This window comes from Acipenser ruthenus, chromosome 51 (genome assembly GCF_902713425.1).
Source record: "Acipenser ruthenus chromosome 51, fAciRut3.2 maternal haplotype, whole genome shotgun sequence".
Classification (NCBI taxonomy): Eukaryota; Metazoa; Chordata; class Actinopteri; order Acipenseriformes; family Acipenseridae; genus Acipenser; species Acipenser ruthenus.
In genome coordinates, this window is record NC_081239.1 from 3,395,346 (window position 1) to 3,419,599 (window position 24,254).

Sequence of the window (24,254 nt, forward strand, 5' to 3'; positions counted from 1 at the left end):
CAAATTAACAGACCAGTTACTACAATATGTGTATAACTTAACTGTGGGGCGCTGGGGCTGTAATTTGGGGAACACCAGTGGGTGAAAATGTGTAAATATTACAAAAGGGTGATTATTGCAGGCAATTGTATGTGGGAAACCCATGGGTACATAGGGGGCATGAAGTTGCAGCTCCACACTACTCGATGTCCTCCCTTACTCCCCTCTCCACCAGGCGGACTGGTGCCAGTGGGCAGGGTGAAGCCTCTGTTTACTGGGATTAACTGGCTCCAAACATTATTTAGAGTAAGTATCAGTAGTGTAGTAAAACAATATGCTGATAGATGTGGGGAATTTAACCCATTAGTTAAAATATTGAACAAAACCATAACACAGAAGATAAAGAATTATCAGCACAATGCCAGTAGTAGGCAGAAGAGGGAGTTCTTTGATGACATAGTGGGGTGGTTCGGAGCTGTAAATTCAGGTTTGAACTCTGTAAATAGTATTGAATAGCAACGGGAGAACCATGAGCAGTTTTTGAAGATGGGAGATGCCATTTAAAAGCTGGCCATGGCGGAACAGATGACAGGAAACTGTTGATATTACGTGTTATATTACACGTCATATCTGAAGATTTGAAAACAAGGGAGGCGCGATGTTATAGAATGCAAGCAGCACTAACCAGAGATATTATAATAGCCATTAGAGATTTGCACAACAGAATGTTAGGGGGAGCATGGAAACGGTAGGTGATACGGAAATTAGCACGAACGGGATACCCTGTACGTCGCCAATTCTGAGATAATATGGTTATTCAGACAGAACGTTGTAATAATGATATATGTTTTATTCTAGTTGTCCCATACACCGCCAGTCAGAACCAACACAGCACCGGAATGAGAGTAAATAGTATCGGGGTAGTAATTGGAGCGCAGGTTATTGTTCCATAAATTACCTGGGTGGGCTGGACTACCGCTAATGCCACGCTGTATCTGAGGTCAGCTGAATGTATTGAATTCGGGGATGCCATATTATGTGACCATGCTGGTAGCACAAACCTGTCAGCACAGGTGATGGATGTCACTGTACACCCAAAGCTGGGATATGAGCATGGTGCCCAGATGCAGAATGGGACATGGTGTGTCACAACCTCAGTGGCAAGTATGCCAGTGGGCGGTGCGGCCAGGTAAGCCCGACGCCCCTACCGTGTGTTTTGACCCACGTGGGGTGGTGACTGTGGGCCACCTGAGCCTGCACCCAACCCCTCCAATAAATATCTCTGCAACTCTACAGGAGGTAGAGGACTGGATGAAGACGATCAACCATACAGGCATGCTACTGGCATTGAGGCGCGTTGAGGCCCAGTTGGCAGATATTAGCTCCCAATTGAATGTGGCCAGGATACAGGCGTCGTTGGCTGGCAACACCGGTCAACTCATATTAGCTCTTGCGGGTGGGGTATTCTGTGTGGTTTAACAGGGGAATCAGCTGGTGTGGACTGGGCTGATTTTTGGAATATGGCAGGACAGTATTATCTGTGCTTGCATTATTGATTTCTGGACTGCTATTGTGTTATTTGAAATGTGTGATGAAGAAGCAAAGACGCATCCTCCAGGGACTGGTAACTGAATCCATTTGTTCTCATGTCCGGTTAATGGGACTGACAACCCGCAATGAATAACTTCCCCAGGACGATGTGACTGTGTAAAGACATGTGCTAGTAACCTCTGTCTTGTCACTTGGACCATCTCGGCCCGGATTGTTCGAAGGTCCAAAGGAGGGACTGAAATATGTGATGACATCTAAAGGGTTAAGGACAATTGTGTGGTGTTCTGAGCACAGTGCATTATCGTGTGGTGTTCTGAGCACAGTACGTTATAGTGAGAACTGCTTGGAATGTGTTTCTCAAGAGATAAAAGGGATATAGTTAGGGCGCCGTTATGTCTACTTTGAGGCGAAACTGCTTCATTAAAAAACAACCCCTTATAAGGGAATCTTCATCTTTTAGAAAGTTCTATAATCATGCTGATGTGTTAATATGTTTATTGTTGCTACGCTAATCCTGTATGAATATTGTGCTACCTTGTCAATAACCAAGAGAGAGTGTGTTCATGTAACCGCTGCTGCTCTTCCCTTGTGCATTGTAATAAAGCTTCTTGAGCTGCTGCCGAGTGGAGTCATCAGTCATTTCATACTACAGGGTTTTACCTACTACAATAGCTTCCCCACATTGTCTAGATGAAGACATTTCTGAGTCAACATAAACTCCTAGGTCTTTTTCATAGATTCCTTCTTCAATTTCAGTATCTCCCATATGATATTTATAATGCACATTTTTATTGCCTGCGTGCAGTACCTTACACTTTTCTTTATTAAATGTAATTTGCCATGTGTCTGCCAGGTTCTGAATGCTGTCTAGATCATTTTGAATGACCTTTGCTGCTTCAACAGTGTTTGCCACTCCTCCTATTTTTGTGTCGTCTGCAAATTTAACGAGTTTACATACTATACCAGAATCTAAATCATTAATGTAGATTAGGAATAGCAGAGGACCTAATATTGATCCCTGTGGTACACCACTGGTTACCTCGCTCCATTTTGAGGTTCCTCCTCTAATCAGTACTTTCTGTTTTCTACATGTTAACCACTCCCTAATCCATGTGCATGCATTTCCTTGAATCCCTACTGCGTTCAGTTTGATAATTAATCTTTTATGTGGGACTTTGTCAAAAGCTTTCTGGAAATCTAAATAGACCATGCTGTATGCATTCCAATTATCCATTGTCGATGTTGCAACCTCAAAAAAGTCAAGTAGGTTAGTTAGACACGATCTCCCTTTCCTAAAACCATGCTGGCTGTCTCCCAGGATATTGTTACCATATAGGTAATTTTCCATTTTGGATCTTATTATAGTTTCCATAAGTTTACATATAATAGAAGTCAGGCTTATTGGTCTGTAGTTACCTGGTTCGGTTTTGTCTCCCTTTTTGTGGATCGGTATTACGTTTGCTATTTGCCAGTCTGTCGGTACAACCCCTGTGTCAAGAGACTGTTGCATGATCTTGGTTAGCGGTTTGTAAATAACTTCTTTCATTTATTTGAGTACTATTGGGAGGATCTCATCCGGCCCAGGGGATTTGTTTATTTTAAGAGCTCCTAGTCCCTTTAACACTTCTGCCTCTGTTATGCTAAAGTTATTTAAAATTGGATAGGAACAGGTCGACATGTCGGGCATGTTGTCCATGTCCTCCTTAGTAAAAACCTGTGAAAAGTAATCATTTAATATATTTGCTATTTTTTTTTCTTCATCTATGATTTTGCCATTTGTGTCTCTTAGACATTTAACCTCCTCTTTGAATGTTCTCTTGCTGTTATAATATTGGAAAAATATTTTGGAATTGGTTTTAGCCCCCTTAGCAATATTGATTTCTATCTCTCTCTTGGCCTTTCTTACTTCCTTTTTGACCTGTGTTTGCAGTTACAGGTACTCTTTTTGAGTACTTTGTTTTTGGTCCCTTTTAAATGCTCTGTAAAGTGCCTTTTTTCGCTGAATATTTTTAATTGATCTATTAAACCATTTTGGCCATTTTGTTTTAGATTTAGATTTGTCTACTTTTGGGATGTAATTGTTTTGAGCCTCTGGTACTACATTTTTAAAAAACAGCCATCCTTTTTTCTGTGGATGTTTTCTCTATTTTACTCCAATCTACTTCTGTTAGTCTCTGTTTCATACCTTCATAGTTTGCTTTTCTAAAATTGTAAACCTTAGCTTTAGTCATTACTTTTGGGGTTTTAAAAAATATTTCAAATGAGACCATGTTGTGGTCTTAGTTTGCCAATGGTTCTCTGACCTCTGTTTTAGTTATTCTGTCTTCATTATTTGAAAAGACTAAATCAAGGCATGCCTCCCCTCTAGTCGGTGCCTTGACAAATTGCGTTAGGAAGCAGTCATTTGTCATTTCCACCATTTCAATTTTGTCCGTCGTGCCCCCCATCGGGTTTTCCCATTTTATATGGGGGAAATTAAAATCCCCCATTAGTATGGCTTCTCCTTTTCTACACGCATTTCGAATGTCATTGTATAACAGATTATTTTGCTCAGCGTCTGAATTTGGTGGTCTATAGCATGCTCCTATTATTATGCCCTTTTAATTTTTGTCCATTATTCTGACCCATATTGATTCTGCATTGTTCTCTTTGTCCAGATTTAACACCTGGGCGTCAAGACTATTTCTTATGTATAGCGCTACCCCTCCACCTCTTCTGTCCTGCCTGTCTTTCCTATACAGTGTGTACCCACTAATATTATATTCGTCTCCATCACTCTCAGACAACCAAGTTTTGTAACACCTATCACATCGTAGTTACTTGTTAGTGCAGTAGCTTCAAGTTCTAACATTTTGTTTCTGAGACTTCTAGTATTAAGATAAATACATTCAATAGTTGTCTTACCTGAGTTGTTGCCTTTGTTTTGATGTGGTCTCCCTTCTGTTTTTTTGTTTTCTCCCCCCTTCCTTTCTAGTTTAAATGCTTCTGGACCTCCTGAAGGATCCTTTCACCGAGACCCGGCGTGTCCGAACCTACAATACAAGGTGATGGAGACGCACCTTAAATGGGCGTATGCCTGGTGAACACGGCAGGTATACTAACAGCTTATATGGATGCCTCGCTCCGTGAGCCGGTGGCCACCGAACTACGCCTCCTGTCCAGCACGCTGCTACATATATCCGGCCTTCAAGACCAAGCTCTTGGTCGGAGCCTGGCTAGCCTAGTGGTGGCTCGTATACAGCTTTGGCTGTCACAAGCCAGAGTTCCTGATGCTGATAAGACTGTGCTGCTAGACGTGCCTATATCCCCAGGACATACATTTGGTCCAGCCATGGAGATCTCAGCCTCGTTGCTCCCTCCCCGCGCTCCTGCGTGGGGCAGGTCGAACCGTAGGCGAGCTCCTCAGACGCGGACTGTCACCAGGAAAGTTACAGTTCTCACAGCTCCGCTGGGTGACCTAAGGCATCACCTACAGAGCACACCAGCAGCGAACAACCCGCCCCTACCAACAAGCAGGGGAAATGCAGGTCGTGGCCAGTCCACACACCAGCTTCCCAGGAGGTGGTTCCAGGGCCACCACCCTAGGCAGCCGCCCTAGACCGACCCACAGCAGCCTCAGCAGGGCCCCTGAAGGCTTGCATTCTCAGACCCCCTTCTCGGCACAGTAGCTGCATTATTGGCGTGCTTGCACCTCGGACACCTGGGTGCTCGACATCGTGCACAACGGTTATGCGCTCCATTTCCAGACCCTCTCCAGGCTTCGGTACTTCAGAACAAAGTGGTCGTCTTGCTGGGCAAGCGAGCCATTCGCCTCATAGACCCCACCTCCCAAGCAGAGGGGTACTACTCGAGGTTCTTTCTGGTGCCCAAAAAAGACGACGGCTTTCGCCCCATTCTAGACCTGATGCTTCTCAAAGGGTTCTAAAAGAAAGGAGGTTCCAGATGCTGACTCACCATCACATTCTCCAGTCAGTCTGGCCAGGCAACTGGTTCACTACAGTGGACTTACGGGACGCGTATTTTCACTTTCCCAGTCGTCCACCGCACAGGAAGTATCTCTGCTTCGCCTTTCTGGGAAGCGTTTACGAGTTCACTGTGCTGCCATTTGGCCTCTCCCTAGCTCCTCGTATATTTTTAAAGTGCATGGACACTATCCTGGCCCCCTTGCGGCTGCAGGGGATCAGAGTAATAAACTATCTTGATGACTGGTTGATCTGTTCCCAGTCACGGCAATGGCCCACACGGCGGTCGTGACAGAGCATCTAGCGAGGCTGGGCCTCACCATCAACGATACAAAGAGTTGACGTATTTGGGGCTCCGGCTAGACTCCAGTACAATGCACACATACCTATTGGATGACAGAGTAGCAGCTATCCAAGAGAGCCTCTCCTTGTTTCAACAAGGATCGTAGGTCACTCTTGTATTGTGCCAGAAACTAGTGGGTCTGATAGCCGCAGCCATATCAGCCATTCAGCTTGGTCTATTTCGCATGCGCCCGCTACAAGCATGGTTCAATGTGTTCCACCTCCATCCCAAGCACAACAGACACTGTCGGCTGACAGTGTCTCATACATGCTCGGTAGCCCTACGCTGGTGGATGACGACCTCTCACCTGCGCAAGGGTGTGCGGATGGGAGTAGTGTTAAAATCACCAAGTGGTGATGACAGACGCCTCCAAATTGGGTTGGGGGCAGTCTGGGAAGGCAGAGGAGTTCGCGAATCCTGGCTGGACCACTGGATGTCCCTGCATATAAACATGCTAGAGTTGCAAGCGATCTCTCTTGCTCTCCACCACTTCCTCCCGGTGCTGCGGGGCATCGCATGGCCTTCAGGCTACTGACATGGGCGAGAGGAACTTGCTGTCCCTGCGGGTGACACACATTCTCGGAGTGGTGAACTGGACAGCGGACCTCCTCTCCAGGGAGGGTCCGCATCCGTCAGAGTGGCAACTTCACCCTCAGGTAGTGGAGCGCATTTGGTAACGGTTTGGGAAGGCGCAGGTCCATCTCTTCGCCTCGGCAGAGATGACGCATTGCCCCCTGTGGTGCTCCCTCCACCGCGGTCCACTCGACGTAGCCGCCCTAGCGCATGAATGGCTCAAAGCGTTTTTTTTGTACGCTTTCCTGCCTATACCGCTGCTCCCAGTCTTTCTCGCAAAGGTCCGGTTAGAGAAGGCGTCATTTCTTTTAGTGACCCCCAGGTGGCCCAGAAGAATCTGGTTCTCGACCCTGTGCCAGCTCTTACAAGGCCACCCCTGGGAGATCCCGCTTCGCATCGATCTCCTCAGCCAGGTGAGAAGCACTCTTTGGCACCCGGAACCGGGCAGGTTCCAGCTATGGGTCTGGCCCCTGAAAGGGACCGCTGGTTAGCCCTAAGGCTATCAGATGCGGTTGTGGGTACACTGCAGAACACCAAGGCAGATTCCACTAGGTTGTTATAAGCCTATAAGTGGAAGTATTTCCAGATGGTGTCTGACCAGGAGTCATGACCCAGTCTCTTGCACCATGCCTGTTATCTTACAGTTCCTGCAAGAATTGCTTGAGGCTGGTAGGTCACCTTCCACTTTGAAGGTGTATTTAGCGGTTATTTCTGCATGCCATGCCCCCGTGGATCTCCGGGTGCACATTTTTTGGCTACCCAATTCCTTAAATGCGCGCAGCGATTACATCCTCCGAGGAGGACTGTTCTCCTGAATGGAGCCTTGACATTGTACTGGAGGCTCTCACGAAGGCCCCCACGAAGGCCTCGTTTGAGCCAATACACTCCACAGAGTTGAAGGCAGCTCTGATACAGAGAGCTCAGCGATACCTACCCAATGGGCAGGGATATCCCACAGTCATGTTGGCGGTCGTCTTTTCTCTTTCCGGGAACCAGGGTTACAGTAGGTAACCTAACGTTTTTAATTGTGTAATATTAACATGATGTTTTGTCATTTTTAAAATAAATAGAAGTTAATTAAAGCCTGGAGGAAACGCTTTGATAACGCGGCCCCTCGAGTCTCACAGAGCAGCGCTCTCCTTGGCGTGTCTCATTGCTGGTGACTCTTCTGCTGCTGTGGAGGCGGCTCTGTTGCCTGGTTTAGTTCGCAGCACAGTCTGAGGAAGATTCTAAATATGTGCCACTGGACAGCAGGGAGGAATACTGTCCTGTATAAAGAATAGGATACAATAATACAGTTTAAGAGAAACTAAATAAAAGCATGTGACAGAAATAGCAGCGCTTACTGCCTGGAAGTTTACTCGTAAATAATGACCTTTCTGCTACCTTGTGCTGAATTTACCAAAAACAAGTTAACACACACTGAACCTCCAAGACTAGCTAAAAGAAAGCTATGAAACTGCGCCCATGCCTACGCCATTTTGGATCTGTTTGTGACAACGGCGCTCAACTTGAAATAACCCAATACATTTCTAAAAAACATTATCAGAGGTATACCGTTAAAAATAGCAATATCATTGCACAAAACACAGATTATATATCTGAGAAAAACTCGCTGCATCGTTGCTGCTGCCTTCAGTCACAGCGTTCTGTTTGATAATATAGGGCTATACCAACTCCGGCATAGGGAAAGGGGGATGGGGGAGTACTGAATTTAAATAGTATTACTGGAAAGACTATATGCGCTACAAACAGCTTACTTCTGACGTTAAATTTGAAAATATTGTAATTTAATTAAATGATCCCCATTATCACAATTCCCTTTGCGGTCCATTTTAGACGAATTGCCAAAACAATCGCAGCCCCTCCTCCGTTCTGTGGAAGGCAGACCCGTTCAGACACTGAGGGAGGTAAGCGAGTCTCTCTTTAGTTGTAAAATATGTTTTAAAACTACAGAAAGCTGTTATATTGTACTACTTTGAAAGGGCCGGGTTGTTGTGGGTAGGAGCGCATTGTTTTTATGTGTGTGTTGTATTTCTGAAGCGGCGTGGCTGTGGCAGCGCGTTTGTTTTTATTCACATCCCCCAGTTGCAGTCTGCGTGCCACGGGCACAGTGCTGACAGAAGCATTTAGCTGTGTTGTCTTCGGCGGTCTCGCTATTTTTTGTCGTCGGTGTTTTTTTTCTATTCCTGAGACAGCGTGGAAGTTAGAGCCTAGCAATCGGGAATCGGAATTCAGAAGCCGAGATTGCAAATTTTTAAAAACGAGATAAAATATGTTTATTATCAAATAACATGATCACATCACCCCCCCGTCTTGCCCAGCTGCACTGGCTACCTGTAAAGTTCAGGATTATTTTCAAAACTCTCCTGCTCACCTACAATGCCCTTCATCACACAGGTCCTAAGTAGCTCCTCAACCTGCTGACCCGCTATGTCGCTTCCCGCAAGCTGAGGTCCTCCGACTCTGGCCTGCTTGTTATCCCCAAGCAAAAGCGCACCACACTTGGAGAATGCTTGTTTAGCTTCATGGCTCCGACTCTCTGGAACTCTCTCCCAGCTTTGGTGCGTGATGCTCCCCCCGTCGCTCGCTTTAAATCAACTCTCAAGACCCACCTGTTCTCTCTTGCTTTCCATGCTCTTTAACCCTGATATCTGCTATTAGCTGCTGTGTTGCTGCTACTATTTCATGTATTATGCTACTATCATGTATTATGCACTTTCCACTGTATTTAATGTATTATGAAATTTCTTGTTGTTACTGCATCTTGTAAAGCGCTTTGTGATGGTGGTCCACTATGAAAGGTGCAATATAAAATAAAGCTTGATTGATTATTCATATTCCAAAAAGTTATCGCATTGCTTTACACTTACTTGAACACGCATGATAAACTGGCTTTCTGTGCTGCTTAATGTGTTTCAAATAATTTAAAATATACTTTCAATGAAGTGTATCATTGTTGCTTTTACTCGTTTTATTCTGCTGGTATCATTTAAAACACTGAGGGATTCCAAACTCGGGCTGTGGAACATCACACAGTGTTTTTAATATTGCTGCATGAAAGAAACACGTTTTCATAGTAACCATGTATTTGTGTTTTGATACAGGATATCTGGTACCACACGAGGTTAAAATAAATATCAGTTTACAAGCCTTGCTTTCAGATAGTGTTGCACTTCCTTGGTAACCTGGGGGATGAAATTGTCCCCTCCCCTTGAACGGCTTCTTCCACTGTAAACTGTATTCTTGTAATAAGAACATAAAGTTTACAAACGAGAGGAGGCCATTCGGCCCATCTTGCTTGTTTTGTTGTTAATAGCTTATTGATCCCAGAATCTCATCAAGCAGCTTCTTGAAGGATCCCAGGGTGTCAGCTTCAACAACATTACTGGGGAGTTGGTTCCAGACCCACAATTCTCTGTGTAAAAAAGTGCCCCTATTTTCTGTTCTGAATGCTCCTTTATCTAATCTCCATTTGTGACCCCTGGTCCTTGTCTCTTTTTTCAAGTCAAAAAAGTCCCCTGGGTCGACATCATAAATATCTTTTAGAATATTCAGTCTTCTTTGTTCAAGACTGAATAGATTCAATTCTTTTAGCCTGTCTGCATACGACATGCCTTTTAAACCCGGGATAATTCTGGTTGCTCTTCTTTGCACTCTTTCTAAAGCAGCAATATCCTTTTTGTAACGAGGTGACCAGAACTGTTTGTAATCTCATAGTACTGTATACTGTGTAAATTAACAGAAGCAAATAATATATGAATTATATATATTTAAATCCCTGTTCTCCTTGAACTAAACTAACTAATTTCAACACATTTTCAGATTTGGAGTGGCTGCTAACGGCTCTCATCTGAAGAGGAGAAAGGACACATTTACTGACAAGTCGGTCAGAGGGAGTGACTAGACCGCTGGAGCCGTGCTGTAGATCCCACTGACAATACCTGAAGTGAGCGTCTCTTTCTTTTTTCATTCCACTTTTAAATCAGCTTCATACTCTCCTTGCATTGTCTAATTGTAACTGAGTGTGTCAGAACAGTTAATGTGTTATTTGGCAGGATTGTAGTTGTGTGCAATGCTTTGTTTGTTATGACATTTTTGCTTAATATTACAGAAAGAAACGTATCTGAAAGGCTACACGTTTAGCACAAGAATGTGCGTTACAATGCAGTCAATCTCAGTTATTGAGATTAAAAAGGGCTGTTCACTTGCTTTCAATTCATTTTTCAGGAGATCTTTTCCATGACTCATTTGCGACTGTTTCTTAAATCAACAATACTGTGCAAGTTATTGCTCTGCACACAGAGGTGCCTCAAATCAATACTATGCAAGTTATTGCTTTGCACACAGAGGTGCCTCAAATCAATACTGTGCAAGTTATTGCTCTGCACACAGTGGTGCCTCAAATCAATACTGTGCAAGTTATTGCTTTGCACACAGAGGTGCCTCAAATCAATACTATGCAAGTTAATGCTCTGCACACAGAGGTGCCTCAGATCAGTAATGGCAGTAACATTCTAAACAGTTAACCTTGTGTTTAATAAGTAAAAATAGTATAAGGGCAATTCCATAAAAGTGCCATGGCCATGAAAAAAAAGCTGCATTTATCAAAAACATCGTCCTCTATTTTTACTAAAGGGTGTATATTTATGCATGCTGTATTATTATTGTTCTGTTTGTGCCTTTACAGCCATTTAAAGTTACTGTAAAAAAATAAAAACCCGCAGCATTTTCGGAAATCCAACTTCCATACATTTTAGGTATCAATGGTAGGATAAATGTTTTAGTCACACATTTGTTATTGTCACATTTTGATTTGAACTTTTTAAAATGTATGTTATGGAATAACAATCTTGACCCTTTCTAGTAAGTGCCCAGATTAGCGTTCTGGACGTGACTGGTAGTAAGCTTGATGAGATTGCAAAGAAATCACATGTCTTATTAGGGCTGTCAAAATAGCAATCGATTAATTGGGCACACAAAATATAATCATTCTAGTAAATATAGATGATTGTACCACACATTTTATTTTAAGAGCTCCTAGTCCCTTTAACACTTCTGCCTCTGTTATGCTAAAGTTATTTAAAATTGGATAGGAACAGGTCGACATGTGGGGCATGTTGTCCGTGTCCTCCTTTGTAAAAACCTGTGAAAAGTAATCATTTAATATATTTGCTATTTTTTTTCTTCATCTATGATTTTGCCATTTGTGTCTCTTAGACATTTAACTTCTTCTTTGAATGTTCTCTTGCTGTTATAATATTGGAAAAACATTTTGGAATTGGTTTTAGCCCCCATAGCAATATTGGTTTCTGTCTCACTCTTGGCCTTTCTAACTTACTTTTTGACTTGTGTTTGCAGTTCCAAGTACTTTGTTTTCGGTCCCTTTTAAACACTCTGAAAAGTGCCTTTTTTGCTGAATATTTTTTTTAATTGATCTTTAATTGAACGCAGTAGGGATTCAAGGAAATGCATACACATGGATTAGAGAGTGGTTAACATGTAGAAAACAGAAAGTACTGATTAGAGGAGAAACCTCAAAATGGAGCGAGGTAACCAGTGGTGTACCACAGGGATCAGTATTAGGTCCTCTGCTATTCCTAATCTACATTAATGGTTTAGATTCTGGTATAGTAAGCAAACTCGTTAAATTTCCAGACGACACAAAAATAGGAGGAGTGGCAAACACTGTTGCAGTAGCAAAGGTCATTCAAAATGATCTAGACAACATTCAGAACTGGGCAGACACATGGCAAATGACATTTAATAGAGAAAAGTGTAAAGTATTGCATGCAGTCAATAAAAATGTGCATTATAAATATCATATGGGAGATAGTGAAATTGAAGAAGGGAACTATGAAAAAGACCTAGGAGTTTATGTTGACTCAGAAATGTCTTCATCTAGACAATGTGGGGAAGCTATAAAAAAAGGCCAACAAGATACTCGGATATATTGTGAGAAGTGTTGAATTTAAATCAAGAGAAGTAATGTTAAAACTCTACAATGCATTAGTAAGACCTCACCTAGAATATTGTGTTCAGTTCTGGTCACCTCGTTACAAAAAGGATATTGCTGCTCTAGAAAGAGTGCAAAGAAGAGCAACCAGAATTATCCCGGGTTTAAAAGGCATGTCGTATGCAGACAGGCTAAAAGAATTGAATCATTCAGTCCTGAACAAAGAAGACTACACGGCGATCTGATTCAAACATTCAAAATCCTAAAAGGTATAGACAATGTCAACCCAGGGGACTTCTTTGACCTGAAAAAAGAAACATGGACCAGGGGTCACAAATGGAGATTAGATAAAGGGGCACTCAGAACAGAAAATAGGAGGCACTTTTTTACACAGAGAATTGTGAGGGTCTGGAACCAACTCCCCAGTAACGTTGTTGAAGCTGACACCCTGTGATCCTTCAAGAAGCTGCTTGATGAGATTCTGGGATCAATAAGCTACTAACAACTAAACGAGCAAGATGGGCTGAATGGCCTCCTCTCGTTTGTAAACTTTCTTATGTTCTTATTAAACCATTTTGGCCATTTTGTTTTAGATTTAGATTTGTCTACTTTTGGGATGTAATTGTTTTGTGTCTCAAGTACTTTTTCTGTGGATGTTTTCTCTATTTTACACCAATCTACTTCTGTTAGTCTCTTGTTTCATACCTTCTGTTAGTCTCTGTTTCATACCTTCTGTTAGTCTCTGTTTCATACCTTCATAGTTTGATTTTCTAAAATTTTAAACCTTAGCTTTAGTCATTACTTTTGGGGTTTTAAAAAACACTTCAAGTGAGACCATGTTGTGGTTTGAGTTTGCCAATGGCTCTCTGACCTCTGTTTTAGTTATTCTGTCTTCGTTATTTGAAAAGACTAAATCAAGGCATGCTTCCCCTCTAGTCGGTGCCTTGATAAATTGCGTTAGGAATTTATACCCTCGCTCATGACTCCTAGGTTAATGAGCACATCCGGTCCACCAATCCTCAGAAGCCACACCGTTTACCATGGAGGTCATTAAGTTTGGGTACTGTAGCTCCGCTTCCTTCCTAAATGACCAACTTCCACCTACCTTAAGGAATAAATTGTCATGCCATTTAGTTAAGGGTACTCTGTTCCTTTTACCCAGTGTCCTCACAGATCGGGAGGGAGATCTAACACCAAGAATCATTCGATCTCTTTCACACATACACACACAATACTCATACACGATCACCAGTCCTCAGTGAGTGCAGTAGTGCTCGTGGTGAATATACAATTTATCATGCTCTGGTGCAGTGATGTTCCAGGTACGTGCTGGCCTCTGGTGACCGCTCCGGAACGTGTTAGCCATCTAATAACAAGAAGTAACAATTAAACAAACAAACAAAACGCTTGCGATACAATAATACCGGTCCTTCCGGCTTCAGTGCTTTAACAAAAACGAAGGAACAGATTATGTCGCTTCGTCCCCTATTTGTACCGTCGCACATGACCCCTTGGTAAACGATTGCAGCCGCTCCTTCAATCCGTGGATGCCACATCGTTTCCCGTCCGGGTCAATGATTTAGTGCACCGTAGCTTTGTCCCCTTTCTAGATGGCCGACTTCCACCTAACCCTGGGAATGAATTGTCGGGCCATCCAGTCCAGGGTACTCTGTTCCTTTTACACTGCACCCTCTCAGGTCGGGAGGGTGATCTAACACTAAGAATCATTCGATCTCTGTCATAGCGGTACAATCATCGATATTTATTCAAACGATTATATTTTATGTGCCCAATTAATAGATTGCTATTTTGGGGCTTAACTGACAGCCCTGCCTTGAAGTAGAAACACACAAGTTGATTTAAACACTTCCGCCTCTGTGTTTTGGGAGGGGAAATGTCTTCACACAAGGGGGTGGTCGATATGACGTCATTGGGCATGCACTACAATTCAAGGGCTAAGTGCGCGCATACTGGGCCAAAGCCAGCCTAGGGCTGTGCTCAAGTGTAAATGGGGGTTCAAATGATAAGAATCTTTGAATCTGATCGAACCTAGCCAGTTCAGGACTGAGTTGTAAGTGTAAACACAACAAAAGAGAACAGATCATAATACTTCATTTCATTTCATTTTCTTATTTCAGGAAGGCCAAGGAATAAAGATGGAATCTGTTTACATTAAACAGGAGGAGGTTCAGGAATTGGTACCTGTCTGCATTAAACAGGAGATGCCTGAACTGGAGCCTGTTCACATTAAAGAAGAGGAGACTGAACTGGAGCCTGTTCACATTAAAGAAGAGGAGACTGAACTGGATCCTGTCCACATTCAAGAGACTGAATTGGATCCTGTCCACATTAAAGAAGAAGAGACTGAACTGGAGTCTGTCCACATTAAAGAAGAGACTGAACTGGATCCTGTCCACATTCAAGAGACTGAATTGGATCCTGTCCACATTAAAGAAGAAGAGACTGAACTGGAGTCTGTCCACATTAAAGAAGAAGAGACTGAACTGGATCCTGTCCACATTAAAGAAGAAACTGAACTGGAGCCTGTCCACATTAAAGAGGAGTCTATTGACTTGTTGTTTAAGGATTCAGAAAACATATCCCGGCCAAAGATATCACATCAATGTACTGAATGTGGAAAGAGCTTCAGTAAGTTAGGAAACCTAGAAAGACACCAGAGAATTCACAGTGGAGAGAAGCCATATCACTGTACTGAATGTAGGAAGAGCTTCAGTCGGTTAGGAGATCTAAAAATACACCAGAGAATTCACAGTGGAGAGAAGCCATATCACTGTACTCAATGTGGGAAGAGCTTCAGTCAGTTTGGAAGCCTAAAAAGACACCAGCGAATTCACACTGGAGAGAAGCCATATCACTGTAATGAATGTGGAAAGGGTCTTGGTCGGTTATTAAGCTTAAAAATACACCAGCGAATTCACACTGGAGTCAGCCTCCCTCCCTCCCAGTCCCTTACCTCTACACCCTGCTTGTTTGTGTGTGTGGGGAGCTGTCTGATTCCTTGTCTCTCTCTCTCTCACCCTGCTGTAAATGAAGGGGTTCCCCAGGAGTGAGAGCCAGTCAGAATCCAGAGACACTGAGAAGGGAAGTGTGTCAAACTGAAGGAGACAGACCCATTCTTTCAGAATGAACTGGAGAGCCCTGGGATTCAGCGCCACTCCTGCCCCTGAATTGGAAATTAATCTCACTCATCATGCTGTGAGGATTTAGGACAGAGTTACAGGGTCATTCTGCTTAGAAGGGACACATTGGAAATAAATGCCAAGATTTTTTTCTACACACTTATAAGTGTGATATGAACCCAACACATTAAACAAAGCTGCCAATAAAATATGATATTTTTTTAAATGTAATTTGAGCTATATATGGCATTATTGTACCATTGTCAGTGAGAACAGTATACGATACAGAAGTGAATTGTTTAAAATAAACTAAAACTAAGAATATCAGCTAGCAGCTCTGCACACACTAGAATCAACCATCAAAGACTAGCAGCTCTGCACACACTAGAATCAACCATCACAGACCAGCAGCTCTGCACACACTAGAATCAACCATCACAGACTAGCAGCTCTGCACACACTAGAATCAACCATCAAAGACTAGCAGCTGTGCACACACTAGAATCAACCATCAGACTAGCAGCTCTGCACACACTAGAATCAACCATCAAAGACTAGCAGTCAGCTCTGCACACACTAGAATCAACCATCAAAGACTAGCAGCTCTGCACACACTAGAATCAACCATCAAAGACTAGCAGTCAGCTCTGCACACACTAGAATCAACCATCACAGACTAGCAGCTCTGCACACACTAGAATCAACCATCAAAGACTAGCAGCTGTGCACACACTAGAATCAACCATCACAGACTAGCAGCTCTGCACACACTAGAATCAACCATCACAGACTAGCAGCTCTGCACACACTAGAATCAACCATTAAAGACTAGCAGCTCTGCACACACTAGAATCAACCATCAAAGACTAGCAGTCAGACTCTGCACACACTAGAATCAACCATCAAAGACTAGCAGCTCTGCACACACTAGAATCAACCATCAAAGACTAGCAGCTGTGCACACACTAGAATCAACCATCACAGACTAGCAGCTCTGCACACACTAGAATCAACCATCAAAGACTAGCAGTCAGCTCTGCACACACTAGAATCAACCATCACAGACTAGCAGCTCTGCACACACTAGAATCAACCATCACAGACTAGCAGCTCTGCACACACTAGAATCAACCATCAAAGACTAGCAGCTGTGCACACACTAGAATCAACCATCAGACTAGCAGCTCTGCACACACTAGAATCAACCATCAAAGACTAGCAGTCAGACTCTGCACACACTAGAATCAATCAAAGACTAGCAGCTCTGCACACACTAGAATCAACCATCAAAGACTAGCAGCTGTGCACACACTAGAATCAACCATCACAGACTAGCAGCTCTGCACACACTAGAATCAACCATCAAAGACTAGCAGTCAGCTCTGCACACACTAGAATCAACCATCACAGACTAGCAGCTCTGCACACACTAGAATCAACCATCACAGACTAGCAGCTCTGCACACACTAGAATCAACCATCAAAGACTAGCAGCTGTGCACACACTAGAATCATCCATCAAAGACTAGCAGCTTTGCACACACACTAGAATCAATCATCACAGACTAACAGCTCTGCACACACTAGAATCAATCATCACAGACTAGCAGCTCTGCACACACAAGAATCAACCATCAAAGACTAGCAGTCAGCTCTGCACACTCCTATAACACTGCATGAGATCAAAGAACAACCACATACACGCAAAGTGATGTGTGGTTGCAAACCTCTATAAGAGTCTGTGTGGTTAAAGACAAGGGCTTGTAGGGAAATAAGCATCACAGAGGCTTTTATTTTTGACTTGTTTGTCAAACAGCGAGATAGAGATAACGTACATTTTCTTTACTTTTTTTGTTTTAAACAACTTCACTGGTTTCAATATATCCACACACTAAATCGCAGAGTCAGCTCTGAACATGGCATTCTTTATATTCCCTTGTGTGATCAAGTGGAAATCTGCTCTGCAGCGCACTCCATCACCCACACAGCTCCCTTACCTGGAGACCGCAGGACAATTGTTGTACAAAGGCTGTTTTATCAGTCACTGTTGTGGATTAAAATAGTATTGGTTTTAAGAATAAATAATTAAACTCACATGGGGAGGTGTCGGGTTGCGGGTCTTCCTATGCTGTAAACCTGGACTTCATGGAGACGGGCAGAACGCAGCTCTCGCTATTCCTTATCCAATGCTGCCATCGTGTGGCCATTTAGTAGAACTGTTGGTTCTATTAATACCCCCCATTTTTTAATTTTTTTTAAAAATCTGAACACAGCTCAGTTGCCCTTTGAAATGACTCGGTTTAACCTTAACCCCTGTACAAAAATAGGCATTTCAGATACATTTTTAAAATATAGCAAAAAATATATTTACAGGATACCCAGGAGAGTACTGTGTATAAATAATAACGTTTTCTGTAATTGCTCTTATTTGAAATCATTCTCATGCATTTATCATGCTGACTACGTGTTCTTACTGGACTCATAAGCAAATAGTTGCTATCAGGTTTAACTGCTCTTAGTCGAATTCGATCTTATCTGTATTGTGATATTCTGTAATGTGATATTTTATAATGTGATACTTTCTACTGTGATAACTTCACTCTGGATAAGGACATAAATGAAGACCTTGGGACAGCCTGGAGAGACATCTGAGAGGTAGAAAGAGACCCCAGTGAGGCTGGCAAGGGTTAGCTACCCTTGTAGGCAGTATCCAGCTCTGTGTTTACAGGATGCTGGAGACACCCGCCCAAGGCTTCTAAGAAATTAAAGAGAAAAGAGGAAGATGACTCAAAGTTGGACACGGAAATGGATATGAGTATGGAGAGTACTTCACAAAAGACTAGTTCAAGATCTGAAGTTAGCAAAGACATGGAACTCCAGGTTTGTGTCTGTGGCTGGAGCAAGGCGACAATGGTCAGGGGTTTGAAGATTCATCAAGGGAGAATGAAATGCTTGAGGGAGAAGGGACAAGGGCCTCGCATTGATCAGTACTTCTTACGAAGTCAGTTAGGTCAGTGGAATGAAATCCAGCAACAGGAAGCAAACCACAGTTCACAGGTTATCAGCACCCCTGTGATAGACCTAAGGAGGACTTACATGGATACAGCTAGTGATGAACCTAATGATCCTTTTGAACCCAGTCAGACAAGCCAGCATAAGAGAGAAAAGAACCTCAACGGGCACAAGCCTGGAGTTAAATGGCCAAGAGCTTGTGAGAAAACTGCATGGGACACAGTAAACACAGATCTCTGCTTTGCGTTGGAAAGGTTAAGTGGAACAGTTGAAAAGAAGCTGGATAAATTTTGGGACATCATCTATGCATATGGAAGTGAGAGGTTTGGAGTTGAAAAAAGGAAGGAAAAAGTACAAACTATTCCTGGAAAGTCTAGACGGCAGCAGGAGATTGAACGCTTAGTTAGAGTAAGGAGACAACTGAGGAAGCAATGGAGAAGAGCAGAACAAAGTCAGAAGGAGGGACTCAATCTTTTACAAAGGGTCATAAACGATAAACTTGCAACATTGCAGAGCTGAGCGCCTACGGAAACGCTATAAAAATAAGGAGCGTGCGAGAACCAGCTTTTATAAAGACCCATTCAAATTTGTAAAGAAGTTATTCACCAGTGAGAAGAATGGCACGCTAAAAGCATCTAAGTTCGAGCTGGAGAGATATTTGAAGGAAACACATACTGATTTAAAAATGCAGGAGCCTATGTCAATTCCTTCAGATATCCCACCTATCAATCCACCAGAATACCAAATGGAGGACTGTGCACCTAAGTGGAAAGAAGTAGAGCAAGCGGTGAAAAAAGCAAGGGCTTCATCATCTCCAGGGCCTAATGGAGTTCCGTACAGAGTGTACAAGAGTGCTTCAGGAGTTCTACGAATCCTGTGGAAATTGATGAAAGTGGCATGGGAAAAACAGGTTGTACCAAGAGCATGTCGCCGAGCAGGTGGAGTCTTTATACCTAAAGAAAAAGATTCTACAAGCATCAGTCAGTTTCACCATATTTCCCTATTAAACGTAGAAGGCAAGATTTTCTTCAGCTTGTTGCTCAGAGATTGTCAACTTACCTATTAAAGAACTGCTTCATTGACACTTCAATACAAAAAGCGGGCATTCCAGGTTTCCCAGGATGCTTAGAACACATCAATGTGATCTGGCAACAAATTCAATCAGCTAAAAAGGAGAGGAAAGAGCTCCATGTGACATTCCTGGATTTGGCTAATGCATACGATTCAGTGCCACATGAACTTCTTTGGGCAGCATTTGATTTTTTCAGTGTACTGATGACAGTAACAAATTTAGTGAAAGCCTACTTGAGATTGCAATTTAGTTTTTCAACTTCAGAATTCAGCACTACACGGCAATGCCTAGAAGTTGGAATAATGGCAGGATGCACCATTTCTCCACTGGCTTTTACCATGGCACTGGAAGTAATTATTAGGGCATCAAAATAGGTAGTAGGAGGAGAGTGCTTGGCATACATGGATGACATGACAATCATACTGTTGACTACAACAGTAGCCTGCACTAATCGGTTATTGGGCAAATTAACCAATAACTTTGAATGGGCACGAATGCAATTCAAGCCCACTAAATCAAGGAGCATCTCTATAATTAAAGGTAAAGTAGTAGATAACATTTTCTACATTAATTCTTTGCGGTCCATTTATTCAGCGCCAATTTATTTTCATACGCGCAGTTTATTTTAGACGTGCTGTTTTAAAAGTATTTTTTTCACAGTAAAACAGGTTTAAAAGGCACTGCATATCAACAGGACAAATAACTCGTAATAATAGAACATACTGATAAATCATCTTCTGATCACTCGTTTTATCACCAAACTCCTCAATAATGCGATCCAAGTCATTATTTTATTACTATAACATCTCAAAAAGCTCTGCAAATGTATATGATATTCTCTGAGCTCTGGATGCGGAAGCTATCTTGTTTGTTTATGTCCGTGTTATCTATGTGGTGTCGGGTCTATCAGTATTCATGAGATATGCCCCCTTTTTTCAGCTTCTCAGCTTCTATCGGTCTCACTCGGCCATTGAATGGTTTTCTCTGCTTTTTCCGGAGAAAAAACGACTAGAGACTTGTTTTTTGCATCTTTTTGATGATGTCATTGGACCAGAAAGGGAAAATTGCGATATCGGACCAGGTCCGACATAGGACCGCAAAGGGTTAATGGTGAGGCAATACCAACAGTGTCTTAGAAGCCAGTGAAAAGTCTTGGGAGATGGTTCAACGGGGATCTAAAGGACACAGTTCGTGTGGGAGAAGTTAGACAACAAGCAGAGTAAGGGTTGAAGAGCATAGACAGCAAGGCTTTACCAGCCAAACTGAAACTGGTGCTTTCAGTTTAGTCTACTGCCGAGGCTGCTGTGGCCACTGACTGTGTACGAGGTTTCTCTGACAACAGTAGAGAAACTGGAAGCTTTAATCAGTTCATACATCAGAAAATGGTTGGGAGTTCCACGCTGCCTCAGCAGAGTGGGACTTTATGGTAAAGGAATACAGCAGCTTCCAGTCTCTGCTCTAACCGAGGAGTTTAAGTGCGCCAAGGTCCGACTGGAAATGACATTAGTATAGTCACGCGACAAATGCGTAAGGGAGGCAGCACCTGTGTTGAAAACTGGAAGTGGACAGCAAAGAAAGCTGTGGAAGAGGCAAAGGCTGCCCTTTGAATTGGTGATATCATGGGGCAAGTTCAGCATGGAAGAGTGGGTCTCAGTTCAGCTCCTCCTACATGGCACAAGGCATTTCCCCGGCCAAGCAGGGAGAATGGATGAGATGGGAGAGTGTGGAACAACGCAAGATTGGCTGGCAAGACCTATGGACAATAGAACAGAGCAGGATCAGTTTCCTTACCAGGTCAACATATGATGTTCTCCCATCACCACAGAACCTAAACCTCTAAGTAGGAGAGGATCCCTCACCTTGCATTGCTGATAGAAGCGAAGGAGTGGCTGCATGTTGGTAAAATTTGTAGGAGGAATTTTCAAAGCGGGAATGTGGCACAAAGTCACCCAACAGATGGACAGTCTCAGTGTCAGCAAAGATCTTCTGTATACACAAGATAGTCAACTCGCCATTTTCTCCGTCCCCGCCGATGCGGTGCATCATGGGAATCCAAAGAGTTCTGGTGGAGACTTTTCTCCTACCGCTATAATGTAAAGTCTCCTTTATTTCCTATTTAAAGCTTTCTCTTTTAAAAACGAGTGTATTTTTTTGCAAGATTCACTTGGATTTGTTTAGAGACACCACACTTTAACACATATGTGTTATTATTTCTACGATTTTGAATGTTTGAATCAGATCACCGCTTAGTCTTCTTTGTCCAAGACTGAATAGATTCAATTATTTTAGCCTGTCTGCATACAACATGCCTTTTAAACCCGGGATAATTCTGGTCGCTCTATTTTGCACTCTTTCTAGAGCAGCAATATCCTTTTTGTAACGAGATGACCAGAGCTGAACACAATATTCTAGGTGAGGTCTTACTAATGCATTGTAAAGTTTTAACATTACTTAATTTAAATTCAACACTTTTCACAATATATCCAAGCATCTTGTTGGCCTTTTTTTACAGCTTCCACACATTGTCTAGATGAAGACATTTCTGAGTCAACATAAACTCCTAGGTCTTTTTCATAGTTCCCTTCTTCAATTTCACTATCTCCCATATGATATTTATAATGCACATTTTTATTGCCCGCATGCAATACTTTACACTTTTCTCTATTAAATTTAATTTGCCATGTGTCTGCCCAGTTCTGAATGCTGTCTAGATCATTTTGAATGACCTTTGCTGCTGCAACAGTGTTTGCCACTCCTCCTATTTTTGTGTCATCTGCAAATTTAACAAGTTTGCTTACTATACCAGAATCTAAATCATTAATGTAGATTAGGAATAGCAGAGGACCTAATACTGATCCCTGTGGTACACCACTGTTTACCTTGCTCCATTGTGAGATTTCTCTTGTATCCCAGAGCTGGCTGCTCTCTGTCTGACATCACGTTGCTACTAGTAACGGCTTCTCCAAAACTTTGGGAAACTTACCAACAACTTCACCTATTTATACTCTAGTTGCATAATTAATGACTTATTCTATTTGTTTTATGTATATAATGAAATGTAATTACATTGAATGATTTAATTTATCACAATGTATCACACATGGGAATTGCATTAATGTGCAGTCCATTATAACCTCATAGTAATGTTTAAATATCCTGTAGTTAGTTTCTGATTATCAGTTTGATGTAATACATGTAACCGTATACATTACTTATCATGGATTAGTATATTATGGTTAATTTACTATTAATTAATATGTTATATTGATTCATTCATGTATTTATGTGAGTAACACTTTAAAATGAGTGTGTGTAATTCATGATTATTGCTCAGAGATTGTCAGCTTACCTATTAAAGAACTGCTTCATTGACACTTCAATACAAAAAGCGGGCATTCCAGGTTTCCCAGGTTGCTTAGAACACATCAATGTGATCTGGCAACAAATTCAATCAGCTAAAAAGGAGAGGAAGGAGCTCCATGTGACATTCCTGGATTTGGCTAATGCATATGGTTCAGTGCCACATGAACTACTTTGGGCAGCATTTGATTTTTTCAGTGTACCGATGACAATAACAAATTTAGTGAAAGCCTATTTTGGAGATTTGCAATTCAGTTTTTCAACTTCAGAATTCAGCACTACATGGCAATGCCTAGAGGTTGGAATAATGGCAGGATGCACCATTTCTCCACTGGCTTTTACCATGGCAATGGAAGTAATCATTAGGGCATCAAAATGGGTAGTAGGAGGAGAGCGCTTGGCTTCTGGAATGCGACTACCACCAATTCGAGCATACATGGATGACATGACAACCATGACTACAACAGTAGCCTGCACTAATCGATTATTGGGCAAATTAACCAATAACATTGAATGGGCACGAATGCAATTCAAGCCCACTAAATCAAGGAGCATCTCTATAATTAAAGGCAAAGTAGTAGATAAAACATTCTTCATTAATGGTGAGGCAATACCAACAGTGTCTGAGAAGCCAGTGAAGAGTCTTGGGAGATGGTACGACGGGGATCTAAAGGACACAGTTTGTGTGGGAGAAGTTAGACAACAAGCAGTGGAAGGGTTGAAGAGCATAGACAGCTGCGCTCTACCAGGTAAACTAAAACTCTGGTGCTTTCAGTTTGGTCTACTGCCGAGGTTGCTGTGGCCACTGACTGTGTACGAGGTTTCTTTGACAACAGTAGAGAAGCTGGAAGCTTTAATCAGTTCATACATCAGGAAATGGTTGGGAGTTCCACGCTGCCTCAGCAGAGTGGGACTTTATGGTAAAGGAATACTGCAGCTACCAGTCTCTGCTCTAACCGAGGAGTTTAAGTGCGCCAAGGTCAGACTGGAAATGACATTAGTAGAGTCACGCAATAAATGCGTAAGGGAAGCAGCACCTGTGTTGAAAAGTGGAAGAAAGTGGGCGGCAAAGAAAGCTGTGGAAGATGCAAAGGCTGCCCTTCGAATTGGTGATATCATGGGGCAAGTTCAGCATGGAAGAGGGGGTCTTGGTTTCAGTTCAACTCCTCCTACATGGCACAAGGCGGCCCCAGCTCAAAGGAGGAAGCTGGTAGTCAACGAGGTGCAAAAGCAGGAGGAGAGGATGAGGTGTATAAAGGCCATTTCCCAGGCCAAACAGGGAGAATGGATGAGATGGGAGAGTGTG

General features: G+C 42.6%; 1 protein-coding gene across 3 annotated transcripts; it reads left to right on the forward strand.

The window, feature by feature from the left end:
• Positions 1-8,072: 8,072 nt before the first annotated feature.
• LOC117970194 (zinc finger protein 583-like) lies at positions 8,073-15,735 on the forward strand. 3 transcript variants are annotated; one of them, XM_059015844.1, is made up of 3 exons: positions 8,073-8,318; positions 10,234-10,357; positions 14,507-15,735. In XM_059015844.1, exon 3 carries the CDS (start codon positions 14,521-14,523, stop codon positions 15,433-15,435), a length of 915 nt encoding a protein of 304 aa, XP_058871827.1. In that variant the 5' UTR covers positions 8,073-8,318; positions 10,234-10,357; positions 14,507-14,520; the 3' UTR covers positions 15,436-15,735. The 3 variants fall into 3 exon arrangements, with proteins under 3 accessions (XP_058871827.1, XP_058871825.1, XP_058871826.1); XM_059015842.1 differs by having other exon boundaries at positions 8,075-8,318; positions 14,503-15,735; XM_059015843.1 differs by lacking the exon at positions 8,073-8,318 and adding an exon at positions 8,384-8,409 and having other exon boundaries at positions 14,503-15,735.
• Positions 15,736-24,254: the final 8,519 nt, after the last annotated feature.